The following is a 19,069-nucleotide window of genomic DNA, read 5'->3' on the forward strand; positions in this document are numbered from 1 at the left end:
AGTGGGCTTTTAACTAGGGCGCTTAATTCATTCAGTTGTTTTTCCATATTACCTAGTCTCTTTTCGATGGTGGCAAGATGGGCAGATATAATTTCCCCAACCTTTGTTATAAGTTGATTTGTTGAGGAGCAGTCTTTATATGACCCCTCCTTAAGGGATGGATCTCCTTTATTACTTAATCCTGCATTCGGTTTTTTACATGCCTTTTTTTGGTTATTAGGTGGGTTTTTCCCCTGCTTTCTTTGAGGGAGAGGGCTTCTATTGGATGTGGATATATTTGGACCTTGGGGCGGTTTCTGCTTCTGTACCGCTCCTTCCCTTAACCCTCGCATTGCTCTTGAGTTTGGGGTTGAATCCACAAGTATATGTGTTGTAGCTAAGGCTTGTGGAGGGGAAAAATTTGTAGCCATGGGGTTGAGATCTGTAAACAAAATTGGGTCAATAACATGATCACGTGTGGTCTCAGTTAGTGAGGTAAGAAGTTCTTGGGACTCAACAATGGGTATGATATCCGAGTTCTCAGGAAAACTCATTGCAGGAATAGAGTTTGTAACGCGATCCAGTTCTGTGTTAAAATTATCAGTTACATCTAAGTTAGGTGATTTCTCCAGACTCCGTAAGGAGTCGGAGAGAAGTTGTGTTACTGATAAATCCACGGTGTTAGGCATGGTGTGGATCTCTGCGTTGGCATTAATGATGGCAGCGCCATCAGCAGGGTTGTGTCTAATGGGTGTTTTCGCGGTTGCAAGGAGACCCAAGGAGGACCGTTTGGCTTGGGCCAGTTCCAGGGATACTCTGCGCTCCAATAATGAAATGCCATGATCAATTGCTTCATTGGCCTTAAAGATGAAGTTGTCAATTGGCCCGGTGACTTTCCCAGCTCCTGCAGCGGTCTTACTGCGACTGCCCCTTGTGGACATTGTAAAAGAGTAACGATACAATTTCCAATAGGGACAGCGTGCGTAGGAGACTTACTTGGGGAGTGTTCTGCGTTGATGGAAGTCAGCGGGGTGGCCCGTCCCGTCCTCTGTGGTCCTCGGAGGGCCACAGAGGGCCCGCCCTTTGCCCGGGCTTCGCCCCGGGCGTCCCGCTCGCGTCCCGCGACGCTGAGGGCTCTCCGACTTGTACTGCCCCTCCCGGCGCTTCAGCTGCGTCGGGGAACGCGCCGCCGCTGAGCCTGATGGGAAACGTAGTCCCTAGGCGGCGGCGCGACTGGTGGCGGGGTTCTTGGTCTGTTGACCGGGCTGCGTGATTCTCCTTGCTCTCTCCCACACAGGGACGCTCAGGTAGGGCTCCGTTTGTTCCTGCAAAGGCTGTATGTCCCACCCGCTCCACCGAGGGCTCTCCGACTTGTACTGCCCCTCCCGGCGCTTCAGCTGCGTCGGGGAACGTGCCGCCGCTGAGCCTGATGGGAAACGTAGTCCCTAGGCGGCGGCGCGACTGGTGGCGGGGTTCTTGGTCTGTTGACCGGGCTGCGTGATTCTCCTTGCTCTCTCCCACACAGGGACGCTCAGGTAGGGCTCCGTTTGTTCCTGCAAAGGCTGTATGTCCCACCCGCTCCACCGAGGGCTCTCCGACTTGTACTGCCCCTCCCGGCGCTTCAGCTGCGTCGGGGAACGCGCCGCCGCTGAGCCTGATGGGAAACGTAGTCCCTAGGCGGCGGCGCGACTGGTGGCGGGGTTCTTGGTCTGTTGACCGGGCTGCGTGATTCTCCTTGCTCTCTCCCACACAGGGACGCTCAGGTAGGGCTCCGTTTGTTCCTGCAAAGGCTGTATGCACCCATTGCAGGAATGTCTAGCACATCCGTGGAATCAGGCACAAGGACAACTAACAGACCTGGTGTCGGTGGACAGCCATACACATCGCTCTCTGAAGTGGTGGAACACCAAAAACTTGTCCAAAGGGCGGCCGTTCCTCGAGCCTGTTCCACAGATAATACTGACAACGGACTCATGCCTGACAGGATGGGGAGCTCCACCACACAACTCAGGGAAGATGGAACCGCTCAACAAAAGGTGCTTCACATCAATCACCTAGAGTTGCTGGCAATTTTCCTAGCACTGAAGTCCTTCCACGTGCACATACGGAACAAAGCGGTCTTGATCCGGACGGACAACATGACAGCCATGTACTACATACAAAAACAAGGAGGCACACATTCCCTGCAACTGTCCCATCTCGCAAAAAACATTTGGAGATGGGCCATTTCACAAAAGATAGAACACCTTCCAGGAGTTCACAATCGGATAGCCGATCTGTTAAGTCGACAAACACAACAGATTCACGAATGGGAACTACATCTACAAGTTCTTCAACCATTCTTTCACAAGTGGGGTCATCCAGACATAGACCTGTTTGCCACACACGAAAACGCAAAATGCCCAATCTTCTCCGCCAGGTTTCCACACCCGTTGTCCAAGGGCAGTGCGATATGGATCAACTAGTCAGGCAGATATGCGTACGCTTTTCCGCCAATCCCACTAATACCACTAGTGGTATGCAAGCTCAGACAACAGTCTCTCAAACTGATCCTGGTAGCTCCCACATGGGCACGCCAACCGTGGTTCACCACACTGCTTAAACTCTCTCTAGTTCCACACCAAAAACTGTCTGACACCATCCATGCTAACGCAGAACCATGGGGACATCAGGCATCCAGATCCAAGTCAACTGAATCTGGCAATCTAGCTCCTGAAGTTTTAGAGTTTGGTTACCTTAACCTGCCACCAGACTGTATGAATATCATTAAAGAAGCCAGACTACCTACTACTAGAGCTTGCTATGCTGCTAAATGGGAAAGATTTGCCATTTACTGCACTAATAATCAAATTGATCCTTTAGATGCTTCCATCCAAAATATTATCTGTTACCATCTCCATTTACAGAGATGTAATCTGGCATATTCATCTATACGCTTACATCTTGCAGCCATTGCCATCTACAAAACAGACAACATATGTTGTTGTTTAGAGTACCGGCAATAAAAGCTTTTATGGAAGAATTAAAAAGAATTATTCCTTCTAGGTTACCACCCTCTCCAGTGTGGAAACTAAACATTGTTCTTACCAGGCTCATGGGACCCCCTTTTGAACCTTTACACAAATGTGAACTGCAATTTCTCCCATGGAAAACAGCTTTCCTCCTTGCTATTACCTCTTAGAAGAGTTAGTGAAATTCAAGCTTTCACTATACTAGAACCATTCTTACAATTACACTGTAACAAAGTGGTTCTAAGGACTAATCCTAAATTCCTTCCTAAAGTAATTACTCCTTTTCATCTAAACCAATCTGTAGAGTTACCAGTGTTTTTTCAAAACCCAGACTCTGTAGCAGAGAGAGCTCTACACACACTAGATGTCGAAAGAGCTCTTCTCTATTGCATCGATAGGACCAAATCCTTTAGCAAAACAAAGCAACTATTTGTAGCTTACTCTCCACCACATAAAGGCAACCCCATTTCTAAATCAGGAACTGCATGGTGGATTGTTAAATGTATACAAATATGCTATCACAAGGCAAAACGCACATTAACAGTTCTTCCTAGAGCGCACTCCACACGCGAACTAGGAACCTCCATGGCTTTCTTAGGGAACATTCTCCTAGAAGACATCTGCAAGGCAGCAACATGGTCTATAACACACACCTTCAATTAACACTATTGTGTTGATGTGCAAGCCAAGCAGCAAGCTGCAGTAGGCCAAGCAGTCCTCAAAACTCTTTCAAACTACTGCAACGGATACAGGTGACTACCGCTAGGGGAGACACTGCTGCACAATCGATGCAAAGTGTAGAATCTGCAGCTCATATGCCTCGAACGGAAAATGCTACTTACCAGTATGCATCTGTTCTTGGCATGTAGAGCTGCAGATTTCTACACGCCCTCCGGCCTCCCCAGTACCTGTATCTATTCCAGTTTTATCTTAATTAGATATACACGCATGGACATCGTTTCTCTCTTTCTACTAACTCAATCAGTTCCCATTTTGGCGAAAAACAATCTAAGAATGGAGCCGATGCCCATGCACACTATCGTCCAAGGGAGGAGTCGCCTATCTCGTGACTACAAAGACTTCTTCCAAGACGACAACAACATGCAATCATCCAAGCCCAACACCAGGTGGCGATCTAATGCAAAATGTAGAAATCTGCAGCTCTACATGCCAAGAGCAGATGCATACTGGTAAGTAGCATTTTCCTTTTCTCCATAGGATTGCATTGAATGTTTTCCTCTGAAAAAGTTCTATGTGTTGATTTCTGTTTGTATGGAAACCTAAGCAACTGCGTTTTACTTAACTTTATCTAGGAAATGTGCCAGTGTGATATCTAGGCATATCACACGGAGTAGAAAAAGTAATCTAAAAAGTACTCTAGTGATCTGAAAAGTAATCCCAATCAAAGGAATTACACATACCTATGGTCTTGAAATATTTTACAGACCTGTAACAAAGTCAGTTTCATCCAGCTTGCTTGTTTTGATCAATCTGTCCTGAAAAGTAAAATTCTACTTCCCTGTACCAAGTCCTGCTTGGTTCTAAAAATAAAATACAACTAAAGAAATATTTTGCATACAACAATTGGTCTGAGTTCAGTCTTTGAGTGTGTGACATTGTTTCTTGCCTGAGTGTGTACAAAAAATACTGAACATGACCCTCCGATAAATCTACTTTTACCTCTGTAAGCCTTTGGGGATCCACTGGACTCTGTGCACAATATACCTTACTTTCGTATAGTATATACAGATCCAGCCACCTACAGAAGGTTCCACCTGTTTGTGTCTTTTTTGAATGGAGGCACAGAAAGTAAATGGTCGTGCCTTGGGATGGGCACTTATGTTAATCTTGGGATGCAGTAATTATACTTCAAAAACATCCAGTTTTTTTATTTAATCATGACACTGTGTGACTATCACTCCACCTAAATATGCAGACTTATTGACCAATTCCCCTAATTAGTTATACATCTTTTACATGTTTTTCTTTCTTTTTTTAACATTATTGGAAACATTACCCTTTTTTACCTAAACCTTTTCATTAACTCACCCCATTAAAAAAAAAATATTCACCAGTACCTATTTTTGTTACCCTTATCTACTTTTTTCTTTACTTTAGTTTTGGTTATTTTTTCATTTATCACGGTTATCTGAATTTAATTGTCAAACGAGTTTTATTTCATGAAGTAATTAAGCTGAGAATAACATGTCACGGAAGGGGCTAAGATGTAGCATCAGGGTGATTGTGGAGGGAGGTGAAGTCTTTTATTTTTATTTGTTATTGCCTTCTTTGTGTTGAAGCAGTCATCTGTAATGTATGGTTATTTAGCCCTGTAACCTACCATTTAATTTATTTTAATTTAGATCACTGAAATGTTTGAGTTCTGCCCTTGTCTCACAGATGCAGCTATACTTTTGTGGAAACTGAATGATAATAAAGAGCCAGAGCCAACATCATTTCAGGATCCAGAGGACGATGAAGCACTACTTAGCAAGGAAAATTGGAGCGTTGTTAAAACTTTAAGGTATGTTTTTATGACTACATGATGAATGCACTTATTTTCCCCCTGCAAATACTGTATATTTCCACAAGTTAGGAAATGGTACATTATGAAGAGGCTTCAAATTCTACTTGGACGATTGGTGAAGGCCATATTTTAAGGTAACAATTGTAGCTTGAGTTTTATTTTAATTTTGTATGTACATTTTGTTTCATTTAAAGGACTTTTAAAAACGTTTTTAATCCATTGTTCAGGGGCCGCAGATAGCTGCATATAACAACCTCTGAAGCATTCCATAATAATGTGGTGTTCAGCATTGATGAGGGGTGATTTGCCTTCTTGGGTCCTGCATGACTATTTGGTGTGAACCGGTTCACAAACCCACCACCTTGTGAGGTACTACTATAGTACCCATTAACAAGATAAAGAATCTGTGGTTAGTAATGTCCATCGGTAAAGATCTTTCTCTTCCAGGGGATCCTCATCAATAGGCATAAGCACTAGAATATTCCCGCCCATGCGTGGGACCCCAGAAACACAATCATATATGTGAGATATATATATGTATATGTATGTGTATGTATGTATGTATGTGTGTATATGTGTATATATATATATATATATATATATATATATATATATATATATCCTTATCCAGTATTTGGGTGTCTTTCATAGATTCACATGCCTGAATCATTCCCCGTCGCCGAGACGGGAGCCTCCGGTACATAAAAAAGTAATGTCCTAAGGACATACATAGAGAATATAGGCCGAAGGGCCTCCCCTTTGGGGCCTTTCCACGTCCTTATGTAAAAAGGACCGAACTCTCATCGTTAGCCAATCAGCTCCGACCTCCCTCTAGAACCTTCCCGGGAGGAGCCTCAGTCCCTCAGATTTTCTACCGCACGTTGTGCTAGGGAGTCTCCAACCTGAGCTCTTCAGGTTTTTTCTTGCTTCGAAGTCTCAAACTTCTCTGGAAGTACCTTTGTTCAAAAGAATAATTATCCTATCTTCGACTGCCGTCTCCCATGTCTGAATCCAATAAAAAGGCTTCATCCATGGCGGACTCGCAAAAGAAAGCCCTTCTCAGGGCCTGTTCCTCCTGCGGCAAGAAGCGGATTCAAGCGGAGGATAAGCACGATCTGTGCTTGTATTGCCTGTACCCTGACCACGTCTCTGACAAGTGTAGGGTGTGTAGAGCCTTCCCAAAGAAGACTGTAAAGGACAGAGAGGCTCGCCTTCTCGAATGGCTCGACAGGCTTAAGGACCGAGACACTCTGGAATCTTCCGAGGGTAGTGTCTCCGTGTCCTCCAAAGTCTCCAAGAAGAGACCCAGGGAGCAGTCCCCTGGAGAGACAGACACTCCTCCCAAGAAGGCGCACAGGAAACCTTCGGAGGCACGTTCCACCACCTCCTCCGTGTCTGTTCGACACGACCAGAGGTTCAAGAAACCCGCTCCATCTACTAAGCGGACCACCTCGGTCTCGACCACAGTGTCGACCGCTACGGCCTCACCGCCCTCCGCGACGGCCACAACGACCACCACTGCGTCCTCAGGCGCACCGGTCTCCTCTACCATTCCTCTGAAGCCTTCGTCCAAGACAAACACAGGACCATCGACGGTGTCCCCACTGTCTACGTCATCGTCGCCTAAGAGGTCCAAGTCTACTTCAAAAGGTCCGCCTTCGCCGAAGAAATCTCATACCGAAGGATCGTCACCTAAACAGTCGAAGTCAAGTTCAAAAGGTCCGCCTTCACCCAAGAAATCTCAAGTTGAAGGCTCTACCACCAGTAAGTCGGCGGTTCACTTATCCCCGCAGAATTTGGTGCCATCGACACTATCGGAAGCGTTCAAGTCGCCAACCCAAACGGCGGGCGCGCCATCTTCACGCACGTCGTCGGAAGGGACCCCGGCGCCATCTTGGAAGGAATCCAGATTGGTCGAAGTCTCCATTCACTCAATCCCACCTTCCTCGGTTCCCCCAACGAAGGGGTTGACACTCGAGCAGGAGCAGGTAGCACTGCAGAGTGAGGAGTCCGAGGAGGAAAACCAGCCCGATCCGGCCACCTCCCTATCGGACGTTCACGAGGACCAGGACGAAGTCATGTATCAGGAACGTTCCGTAAGTGTCCGCACGGAAAACACCCCGATGATCTGTTTGCCCGTGTCTCTGGTCAACGATTTGCGCTGCCTAGTGCAGGACTATAAACAACGGTTCCCGGATGCCGACAGCGGAACCCAGATGCCGGTCACCCAGGCGCAACCGTCTGCCTCGCGCCCTTCCGCTCTCCAGGCCCGACCTCGGAACCAACCCCAGCCTCGTGCTCGGCCCCAGCCTCAGGTAGAGGACTCCTCGGAGGACGAGGAGGAGGAGACTGACTTGGAGGAAGGTGAAGTGCAAGACGTTGACTCGGACCACAGAGACGACGAGGCCGATGCTGCGTCATCACACCATTCGTCTACCCCGGCATCCCCGCGACCGCGCCAGTCTGAAGCAACGGACGTTGGGGGTTTCCACAAACTGGTGGACAGGGCAGCTAAGAGGTTTCACATGGCGGTGGAATCCACGGAAACAGAATGCTTCCTCCATGATTTCAAGGAGCACAGCCAGAAGTCGGCCAAGTCTATTCCACTTATAGACTTTCTGTGGGAACAGGGCAAGAAGTTGATGCTCACGCCTGCCTCGGTGCCTGCGGTGGTTCCGCGCCTAGACAAAAAATATAAGGCCCCGATTACCGCGCCAGCCTGCCTGACCGGCCACCCCAAACCGGACTCGGTTGTGACTCAGGCGGCCCAAAAGCAATCCCGCAACCCATCCTCGCCGCTGTCTGCACCCCCAGACAAGGAAGGCAGGAAATTGGACACCATAGGCAAACGGTTCTCTACCACGTCCGCCATGACCATCAAAGTGGCAAATTCCATCGCCCTGCTAGGGCGCTACAACCGCCAGCTATGGGAAGACATCGCCCCCTACCTGCAGGACCTGCCAGCCACGGTCCAGGACGAAGTGAAAGCTCTCCTGGCGGAAGGACAAAACTCCGCTGCAGAGATCATCGACTGCGCCATCGACGCAGCCATGACGGGATTCCGCCAGTTGGCCGGGGCTGCCGTGCTCCGCCGCCAAGGCTGGCTCAAAGCAACGTCCTTTCGACAAGAGGTCCAATCTAAGGTGCTGGACATGCCTTTCGATGGTCAGTTTCTCTTTGGGGAGAAGATTGACGAAGCACTCCAGGCCATTAAGAAAGATACCGATACGGCGAGGGCTCTGGGCTCCCTCCAGTCCCGGAACCAGTCCTTTCGGGGGGGCCGCTCCAGAGGCCAGTACTCCTACAGAGGTTCCTACCAAAATCGGTCGTCCTACTCCTACGGCAACAGGAACCAGCCCCAGCACAAACAACAGAACCGACAGTCGTCCTATGGGAGGTCGTCCTTCAGAGGCAAATCCGCCAAGAAGGGCACTGGCGGCCGCCAGTGACCATCTACTCCAGCCAGTCCCACCACCGTCTCAATCCTTTCGAATTGGAGGAAAACTGACCCACTTCCTCCCCAATTGGCGAAAAATCACTACGGGTCGGTGGGTACTACAAATAATTCAATTTGGACATTCCCTCGAAATTGTCAACACCCCTCCCAACACTCCTCCGCTGAAGCGTGCTCACAAACACCTGCACCTCCTTCTCAAGGAAGTATCCGCCATGTTGGTAAAAGGAGCCATCGAAAGGGTCCCGGCGTCCCAGAGGGGGACGGGATTTTATTCCCACTTCTTCCTAGTCCAACAGAAAGGGGACAAATGGAGACCGATCTTGGACCTCCGGGCGCTCAACGCCTTCCTGCGGAGTCAATCCTTCCGGATGGTAACGATCCAGGAGATCCTGGGAGCGCTGGAAAGGGGAGACTCAATGGTCTCCCTGGACTTACAGGACGCCTACTACCATATCCCCATCCTCACACGGCACAGGAGGTACCTGCGGTTCGAAGTAGCAGGCAGGCATTATCAGTTCAAGGTCTTGCCATTCGGCCTCAAATCCGCGCCACGTATCTTCACGAAGTGCTTGGCGCCGGTGGCAGCCTTCCTGCGACAAAGAGGTCACCAGGTGTTCCCCTACCTGGACGACTGGCTGGTGAAGGCGCCTTCTCCGGAGGGCGCGACCGCTTCCTCCAACGCCTGCAGCGCACTTTTTCAACAGCTGGGTCTGACGATCAACCTCAAAAAATCCTGCACTACTCCATCAACGAGGATCACCTTCCTAGGGGCTACCTTAGACACGGATTGCGCAAAGGCTTTCCCCTCGGAGGACAGGACCGACAAAATACTGTCTCTGGCCGCGGCGGTGGCCAAGAAGCCTCGCATCAAAGTCCGGACATTCACCTCCCTGCTAGGGATGATGTCCTCCTGCATTCTCCTCATACCACACTGCAGGCTCCGCATGCGTCCACTGCAGGAGGCTCTGGCGAGGCAATGGAAACAGAGTTCCGGCTCGTTCGAGGACATTATCACGATCACACCGGCCATCACAAAGGCCCTTCTGTGGTGGAGAGACCGGAAACACCTGACGGCCGGCTTGCAGTTCCTCCTGCCGCCGGCACCTCTGGTCATCACGACAGATGCCTCCCTGGAAGGCTGGGGCGCTGTTCTGTTGGACCTTCGAGTCAGCGGCAAATGGGAAGCCCAAGAGAAACAACTACACATCAACCTCTTGGAGCTGAGGGCGGTGTATCTGGCTCTGCAGGCATTCCTGCCACGTATCGGAACTTCCCCGGTGCTCGTCAAAACGGACAACACCACGACGATGCACTACCTGAACAAACAAGGGGGAACGCGATCTCTCTCTCTCTCTCAAGAGAATCGCAAAAAATCTGGAACTGGTTGGTGGCCCACGGGCTCTCCCTCAAGGCGGAGTACGTTCCCGGGAAGGACAACACCATCGCGGACGCCCTCAGCAGGCAGACCTCTCTCTCCCACGAATGGGAGCTGAACGGCGACACAGTGGCCCACATCTTCTCGCAATGGGGGACCCCGAGGATCGATCTCTTTGCGACAGCAGGGAACGCCAAATGCCCAAGCTACGCAAGCTGGCATCCCCAACAGGGGTCGTTGGGAAATGCTTTTTCCATCGGCTGGTTCAGCGTGTTTGCGTACGCTTTTCCTCCGTTCCCGATGATACCGAGGCTCCTCAGGAAGATGAAGACTGAGCCGTGCACCCTGATCCTGATTGCTCCGTACTGGCCGAGACAACACTGGTTCTCGGACCTGCTTCGCCTTTCCATCAGGCCCCCGATTCACCTGCGACAACACCCGAACCTCTTAACGATGTCCGGAGGCCAGGTACACCACCCGAACCTCCGTTCGCTCAAATTATCGGCCTGGCTCCTGAGCACCGAGAGTTCGGAGACCTAGAGATCCCGCAGGACTGCAGGGCCGTACTAGCCAAAGCGAGGGCGGGCAGTACGAACAAGACCTACTCGCTGAAGTGGAAGAGGTTCTGCTTGTGGTGTTCGGAACAAGGCTTGCACCCTCTACGGGTCACCCCAGTACAGCTGCTACCGTACCTCCTCCACCTGGCTCAATCGGGGCTGGCTCACGCCTCCATTAAGGTTCATCTGGCTGCGATTTCTAGATTCACCAGGACCTCATCAGGACCTTCCCTATGGTCCAGTCGACTGGTAAAGCAATTTCTGAAGGGGCTCTACAGATCCTTTCCGAGGCCTCGGAAAGTCCCTCCAACCTGGCATAAGAACTTGGTGCTCAACCAACTAATGAAACACCCTTTCGAGCCCATACACCGGGCCACTCTCAAACATCTCTCCTGGAAGACGGCACTCCTGCTCGCCCTGACGTCTGCCAGAAGGGTCAGCGAACTTCAGGCGCTGTCTATTCAGGAACCGTATCTCCAATTCAGGCACGACCGAGTGGTACTCAGGCCCAACCCTAAATTCATTCCTAAAGTGCCTTCAGACTTTCATCTGAACGAACCAATTGTCCTCAAGTCATTTTTTGCGAACCCTTCCACAGCGGCAGAACGGGCGCTGCATTCCTTGGACCTTAAAAGGTGTCTCAAATTCTACTTGGACAGGACCAAAGAGGTCAGGAAGTCTTCTCAACTCTTTGTAGCCTACAGCAACCCGCGCATGGGTTTGCCCCTAACAAAACAGAGCATCTCCCGCTGGATTTCATCAGCGATTGCTTTCTGCCATGATCAGGCCGGACGGCCATTAACGGACCGAGTGGCTGCCCACTCTACCAGAGCGATGTCAACGTCAGCGGCGCTCTTCGCTGGAGTGACGATCCTGGACATCTGCCGAGCGGCGACCTGGAAGTCCCCGCACACCTTTTCCAGGCACTACTGCCTGGACATCGAACTGCAGAAGGACGCTGCAGTGGGACAAGCGGTGCTGCGCCATCTCTTCCAATAAGGTGAGCCATACCTCGTCCCGCCATCCAGGTATGCACATTCTTCATGGTTTTTCTGCTATATGCATGACGGTATATTACCATGTTTCTCTCATGTTGTCTGTAATTTATGCAGGCCTGCTGGATGTGAGAATGTGCTTTACCACTATGCATGTATAACTGCTGGCTACTCTGATTCAGGCATGTGAATCTATGAAAGACACCCAAATACTGGATAAGAAATGCGTTACTTACCTGTAACAGCAGTTATCCAGTATTGGTGTCTTTCATAGATTCACATGCAACCCTCCCGCCTCCCCGGTAAGGACTCGCGTACCTCTATGTCTACATTGCGACACCCTAGCTGGGTGCGTACGAAAATCTGAGGGACTGAGGCTCCTCCCGGGAAGGTTCTAGAGGGAGGTCGGAGCTGATTGGCTAACGATGAGAGTTCGGTCCTTTTTACATAAGGACGTGGAAAGGCCCCAAAGGGGAGGCCCTTCGGCCTATATTCTCTATGTATGTCCTTAGGACATTACTTTTTTATGGACCGGAGGCTCCCGTCTCGGCGACGGGGAATGATTCAGGCATGTGAATCTATGAAAGACACCAATACTGGATAACTGCTGTTACAGGTAAGTAACGCATTTCTTCCATACACTAAGAGCTGAATAATGCTGTAAGGGCTCCCCTTGTATATGACATACAATACATTAAAACCAGGAGAAAAAAACAGCAAAGTATGTTTGAAAACTGTTTTAGTGCGTAGCACTTAGCATAATCCTGCAAAGAGGAATGAAAGCATTGACAGCTCACAGGCTGCATTGTAGAAACATAGCATAAAAAAGCTAACCCATAGCAACATAGAAATAATCTGGCACCGTGCCTTTAAGGCAGCCATGACCCCTACCTTACCGTAATGCCTCAGGGGTGACAGGTCAGTTGTTCTTTCTGGCTCCTTCAGTCAGGACCCTGGTTACACAGCTCTGCTTTTTCTGACTTTTTGTCAGAAATAATCTCCAGTTTTTTTAGAAATCTCTTCTTACTTCGACGTTTGCAACTTTAGAAGTAAGGTGTTGTCTTTTTTTTGATAGAATTTGGCATTTATTCCTCTCAAAATGCCATCTTTTTGACTCCTGCCCTTCTTGTGGAAAAAAGGCCAGATCAGACTCATTCAGTCTGTATACTTTGTCTTCCTAAGATCCTGTCCCCAAGACTTGCCAGCATTGCCAGTCTTTATCTAAAAGAACATTGAAAGACAGAGAGAGAATCCGTCTCTATGGACTGTCTGAAAGGGATAGAACCTCTTCCAGAGGCAGGTCTCTGGTGAGAAAGAATTCTAGGAGGGCCAGATCCTCTTCCATAAGCAAGATCCCACTCTACTGTTCTTCAGCGTCGGGCTCGGCGCTGAAAAACCTCCATCGGCAGAACATACGCCGACAAGAAGACCATAGACGGCGGGCTCACAGTCGAAAGAACACCTGTCGTCGAGACACATGTGCGAAACTCCCTTCGCCGTCATCAACCCAGCGACGATCGGCGTCAAGAGTTACAAGCCCTCCGCCATCGTCAACTCGACGACGATCGGTGTTGAGGAGCAGGAGCCCTCCGCCATTGACAACCCGGCGATGATTGGCGTTGAGGAACAGAAGCCCTCTGCCGTCGTCTGCTTGACAAACGGCGTCTAGACATAGAGGCACTTCGTCGTCAGCACGACAATCAACATCGAAGAATAGGGAATCGACAGCGCTGCCTTTGAATCAGCCGACGTAGAGACCAGACCCTTAAGCAGCTAGCCGAAGGTCGACGTGGAGAAGGAGATCCCATTCAGCTTTGAGAGGGGCTCCGTCGGAGCAGGTCATACGCTAGACGTCAAGACCTGAATCGGTGAGGTAGGGAGAAGGCTCTGTGGTGTTGGTGACTGAGTCAGCGTTGCGGCACTCGTCTTCACTCCTCGAGGCGTCATTCATCAGAGCACTCACCTTTACATCTCCAGAGCGACACTCAGACAGATCATAACTAAGATCTCCTTCGCAGCATAGGGGTGCTTCCCCTTCTGTTCATTTATCACCGAGATGGCTTCTTCTGGTCCATCAATGGAGGAAAAAACCCTACGGGAACGGCGAGAGGAGGAGTATTCCAGTCCGCTTCACAGATAGCCTCTGCAAAGATTGGTGCAAGAGGTGGATAAATCTCCATTGAACAACAAAAGAAGAGAGGTCTGGTCAAGCACAAAGCTACCAGAAATATGGAGCAAAGAGATAAGAGGGTAATTTTGATCACAGTCACTCTATTTGAGTAGGAAAGCCCTCACACACCGACCTGGTCAGTGTCATGCTTCATCATCGGGCCCCACCGAAGAGACCGAGTGTCTCTTCGGTGTGCTGCGACGCCAGAAAGACTGCGGAGCTGGTCGTGTGGGGAGGACGTGTTGTGGAAATTATAAGATTAAAAGTGACTAACAGGGTATCAAAAAAACTTTTAATGAGTGATCCCTAAGACACGTGTAAGTGGTATATGTGTCTGAATTTAAGGGCCAAGGTTATTAGGGTTTTGGTTAAATTCAGCTAAATACCACGAGTTTTAAAATTAATCAGTCAACATGTTTCTGCCTTACTTGTGGTATATATTCAGGACTATACCCCGGCGGTATGGACACTCTAATAGTCCACCCTGACCTGGGGGCGTGAAAGTGAAAAAAGGAAAAGTGAAAAAAGTGCTTAAAAATTAGAAGAGCAATTGCTCATTCCAAAAAAGCCCCAATTTCAGGGGTGTATCAGCACCTGTAAGAGAAAATACACAGACAAACAGATTTGGACATACATACAATTAGTATATGCCAGCGTAGACTTATCATAGTGCTCCTAAGATGGTGGCAAACCTTTGTGTGCACACAGTAACTGATATCTTATGCACCATCCAAGTAGCCCTTGGGGATATTGTACATGCTAAGAGGTGGAGTGCTAAAGGTGGTTAAAAACTACTATTGTAGTGAGGGAGATAAAAACACGATGTGAATTCTCCATGAGGAGGGATCAATTTGACCAAATGGTCGGTGACCCCCTTAAGATGGTAAGTATGGAGAGCATCTCACTTTTAAAACAGGGCGCTACTAGCACCATGGGTCTCGGGAGGAGGATCGGAGCGCGCTTGGCACATCCTAGGAAAAGAAGGAGTTAAATGTCAGCGCAACCCATACAGCATACAGGTACTTAGCTTATGGTGATCGTAATAGACGTTCCGCTGGGGATGCAGACTCACGCCCTCAGCGCTCACAACCCGCTTGTCAACCTGCAAGATTCCTCTGAACCGGACCCCGACGATGGAGAGCGGGGCCGGTAAATGAGTTTAAGAGCGCTTTGTTTTCGTTTGCGCGCTCGATTCCGGGTTGGGCGTGTCTCGCTCAGAGCGAGGCTTGGAGCGCACACGCCCACTTGGGCGGGGTGCGCTTCGAATCAAAACGAGGCTTGGAATAGAAAGCCTATCCCTGCGCTATGCCTGAAGGAGGTTTTGGCACGCTGGTGGTTGTTAAGGCAACCGAGAGCGCTCGTTGCTTGTTAGAAATAATTTTAAGAAATCAGATCTTTGAATGGGCGAATTCCCTAACTCTAGGGATGTAGGCACTGCTAACATTAAGTGGGTAAATAGATAGTGTCAGAGCAGAAGTGCACATACTGTCGGAGAAATTGCGTTTTTAGACAGACATAGATCAATCTTTGGGCATGATGTTAAAAAATGCGCAGAGTGTGGAAAAGCACCTAGTATTTGGTATTAGGTGAAATGTTTTATTCAGATCGCTTTTGTGTCACGTTATCAGCTATCGTTTCAGACACGTGAAGTTATGGGATTCATGATAGGACTGTGTTCCAGGGGATATCGTCGTTAAGGCCATTGGTATTTGTCCCCAGGCGGTATACCCAGCGCTGTTCTTTTTCGAACAGTCTATTTTGTACATTCCTTGTGCCATATATAGCTTCAATAACAGTCCACCTCATGTCATTGGTGGTGTGATTTTTGTCTAGGAAATGGCGACTCAACTTCGTTGTTATTTTCTTGCACCTTATGTTACTCCGGTGCTCGCAGATCCGTTGTTTCACTTTTCTAGTGGTCATACCCACGTACCGGAGGTGGCAGGGACACGTGATCAGATAGATCACATTGATTGAGTTGCAATTGGTATGTTCACGTTGGGTCCACACTTTCCCTTCTTCCAGTGTCAGAGTTTTGGTAGCTTGTGTTAAGTGACAGACACTACAGTCCGAGCAGGGGTAGTGCCCGGTAATTTTAGGGAGACCCCATGATGTTGTTACTGATGGTGTCGTGTTTTGTGGTTTCTCTTTTGGGCGTGTGTGGACCAGCGCATCTCTTAGACTGCGTCCCTTTTTAAAAGAAAAAATAGGTTTTTCCCAGTCCTTTTTAAAGGTTTTCACAATATTCCAATGTTTGTTTCTTTTTCATGATGTTTGAGAGACTGCTGTATGTGGTGACACAGGTGAGTGGGATCTGTTCTGGATTGTTAGTCTTTTCTTCAAGGAGGGACTCCCTTGGCTGATTTTTAGCTCTTTTGAATCCTTTATTCAAGGTGGAAGTAGGATAGCCTCTATTTTTTAGTTTTTCCGTCAGAGTGACTGATTGGTCTTTGAAATCTGTGGTCGTGCTGCAGTTCCTTCGTAGCCTGAGGTATTGTCCGTAAGGGAGATTTTCCTTCAGCGGACGCGGATGGAAGCTGTTAAATTCCAGGAGGTTATTCTTTGCAGTCGGTTTGTTGTGGGTTTTTGTGGCCAGTGTCGTTCCACTGATTGAGATGACCACATCTAAGAACACAATTTCTCTTCTGCTTGTAGTGTTGGTAAATCTTAAATTGGGGTCTAGAGTGTTGATCCATGAAAGGAAATTTACCAAGTCATTATCACTACCGTTCCAAATGAGCAGAATGTCGTCAATGTAGCGTTTCCACAGAAGCATTGACGAAAAGAAGGTGGCATTTGGTGGCAGGATATGTTTGGCCTCAAAATCTGCCACATACAGCCCCGCCACGCTCTGCTCGAAAGTACTGCCCATGGATGTCCCAGAGCATTGTAGGTACAGTTGGTCTTTGAATGAAAAAAAGTTCTCTTTCAGTGCTATAGTGGCACAATCGATAATGAACTTTTTCGGTGTCTGGAATTCCCAGTTGGTTGAATCAAGTACCTTTGTGAGGACCTCGATTGTGTCATCCTGCGGAATGCTTGTGTAGAGGCTTTCCATATCTAATGTTACAAGGGTGATAGAGTTTTCAGGGAATGTGATCTCTGTCAGCAGACGCAACAGGCTTTTTGTGTCCTTCAGGTAGGTTGGTGTAGACTGTACTAACGGTTTTAGAAAGTGATCACAGAATTGTGATAACGGCTCTAGAAGCGACCCAATTCCTGAGACGATTGGGCGTCCAGGTGGTGGTAGTTTGTTCTTATGCATTTTCGGCAAAGTATAGAAGTAGGGTATAATGCTACTTGTATTATTCAGAAATGCCGCTTCGTTCTTGGATATTTGGTCTTGATCCTCTGCTTGTTTTACCAGAGAGCTGATCCTTTTTGTGAGGTCAGGGGTTGGGTCCGAAGTCAGTGGAGTGTAATTTCTAACATCACCGAGTAGGTTTTTACAGGTGATCTCATAGTCAGTTGTATCCTGGATAACGATCCCTCCGCCCTTGTCCGCAGGCTTTATGGTTATGGAGGTGTCGTTTTTTAATTGTTGCAATGCCTCGAATTCAGCAGTACTGAAATTCCCGAATGTTCTCGGGTTTTGGCACTCTTCTAGGTCTTTAAATACAGCTTGCTCAAAAGCAGTTATGGCCGCTGGTATTGTGTGTGAAGGCGGGATGAAAGTGGAGCTAGGTCTTAAGCCTGTGTCACCTTTCCTAACTGATTCCATTGGATCTGTTTTTCCATCGAAAAACGCTTTTAGTTTCAGTTTACGGAAAAACCCTGCCAGTTCGCAGTGCAATTTGAACTTATCTGGTTTGGCTGTAGGGACAAAACCTAGCCCTTTTTCCAAAACTTGGATCTCCACCGGGGTTAGTATTCTGGTGGATAGGTTGGTCACTAGACTCAAACTCCGCTCGGGCCCGGCTGCTGGTTGCTCATTTAACACATTTAACATTTAACACATTTAACTCCTTCTTTTCCTAGGATGTGCCAAGCGCGCTCCGATCCTCCTCCCGAGACCCATGGTGCTAGTAGCGCCCTGTTTTAAAAGTGAGATGCTCTCCATACTTACCATCTTAGGGGGGTCACCGACCATTTGGTCAAATTGATCCCTCCTCATGGAGAATTCACATCGTGTTTTTATCTCCCTCACTACAATAGTAGTTTTTAACCACCTTTAGCACTCCACCTCTTAGCATGTACAATATCCCCAAGGGCTACTTGGATGGTGCATAAGATATCAGTTACTGTGTGCACACAAAGGTTTGCCACCATCTTAGGAGCACTATGATAAGTCTACACTGGCATATACTAATCGTATGTATGTCCATATCTGTTTGTCTGTGTATTTTCTCTTACAGGTGCTGATACACCCCTGAAATTGGGGCTTTTTTGGAATGAGCAATTGCTCTTCTAATTTTTAAGCACTTTTTTCACTTTTCCTTTTTTCACTTTCACGCCCCCAGGTCAGGGTGGACTATTAGAGTGTCCATACCGCCGGGGTATAGTCCTGAATATATACCACAAGTAAGGCAGAAACATGTTGACTGATTAATTTTAAAACTCGTGGTATTTAGCTGAATTTAACCAAAACCCTAATAACCTTGGCCCTTAAATTCAGACACATATACCACTTACACGTGTCTTAGGGATCACTCATTAAAAGTTTTTTTGATACCCTGTTAGTCACTTTTAATCTTATAATTTCCACAACACGTCCTCCCCACACGACCAGCTCCGCAGTCTTTCTGGCGTCGCAGCACACCGAAGAGACACTCTGTCTCTTCGGTGGGGCCCGATGATGAAGCATGACACTGAGCAGGTCGGTGTGTGAGGGCTTTCCTACTCAAATAGAGTGACTGTGATCAAAATTACCCTCTTATCTCTTTGCTCCATATTTCTGGTAGCTTTGTGCTTGACCAGACCTCTCTTCTTTTGTTGTTTGATACTTAACCGGGGATCAAGAGTGTCTCTGATTCTCCCTACCTCTCTCCTTGTTGATAT

General features: G+C 48.3%; 1 protein-coding gene across 2 annotated transcripts in view; it reads left to right on the forward strand.

Moving 5' to 3' along the window:
• The window catches only part of CHAF1B (chromatin assembly factor 1 subunit B), a 337,605-nt gene that overhangs the window by 106,987 nt on the left and 211,549 nt on the right, over positions 1-19,069 (forward strand). For both annotated transcript variants that reach the window (XM_086935399.1, XM_086935398.1), the window contains exon 4: positions 5,391-5,514. In XM_086935399.1, coding sequence (XP_086791525.1) covers positions 5,391-5,514 — 124 coding nt within the window. The remainder of the gene's footprint in view (positions 1-5,390; positions 5,515-19,069) is intronic.

Source organism: Lissotriton vulgaris, chromosome 8 (genome assembly GCF_964263255.1).
Source record: "Lissotriton vulgaris chromosome 8, aLisVul1.2, whole genome shotgun sequence".
Classification (NCBI taxonomy): Eukaryota; Metazoa; Chordata; class Amphibia; order Caudata; family Salamandridae; genus Lissotriton; species Lissotriton vulgaris.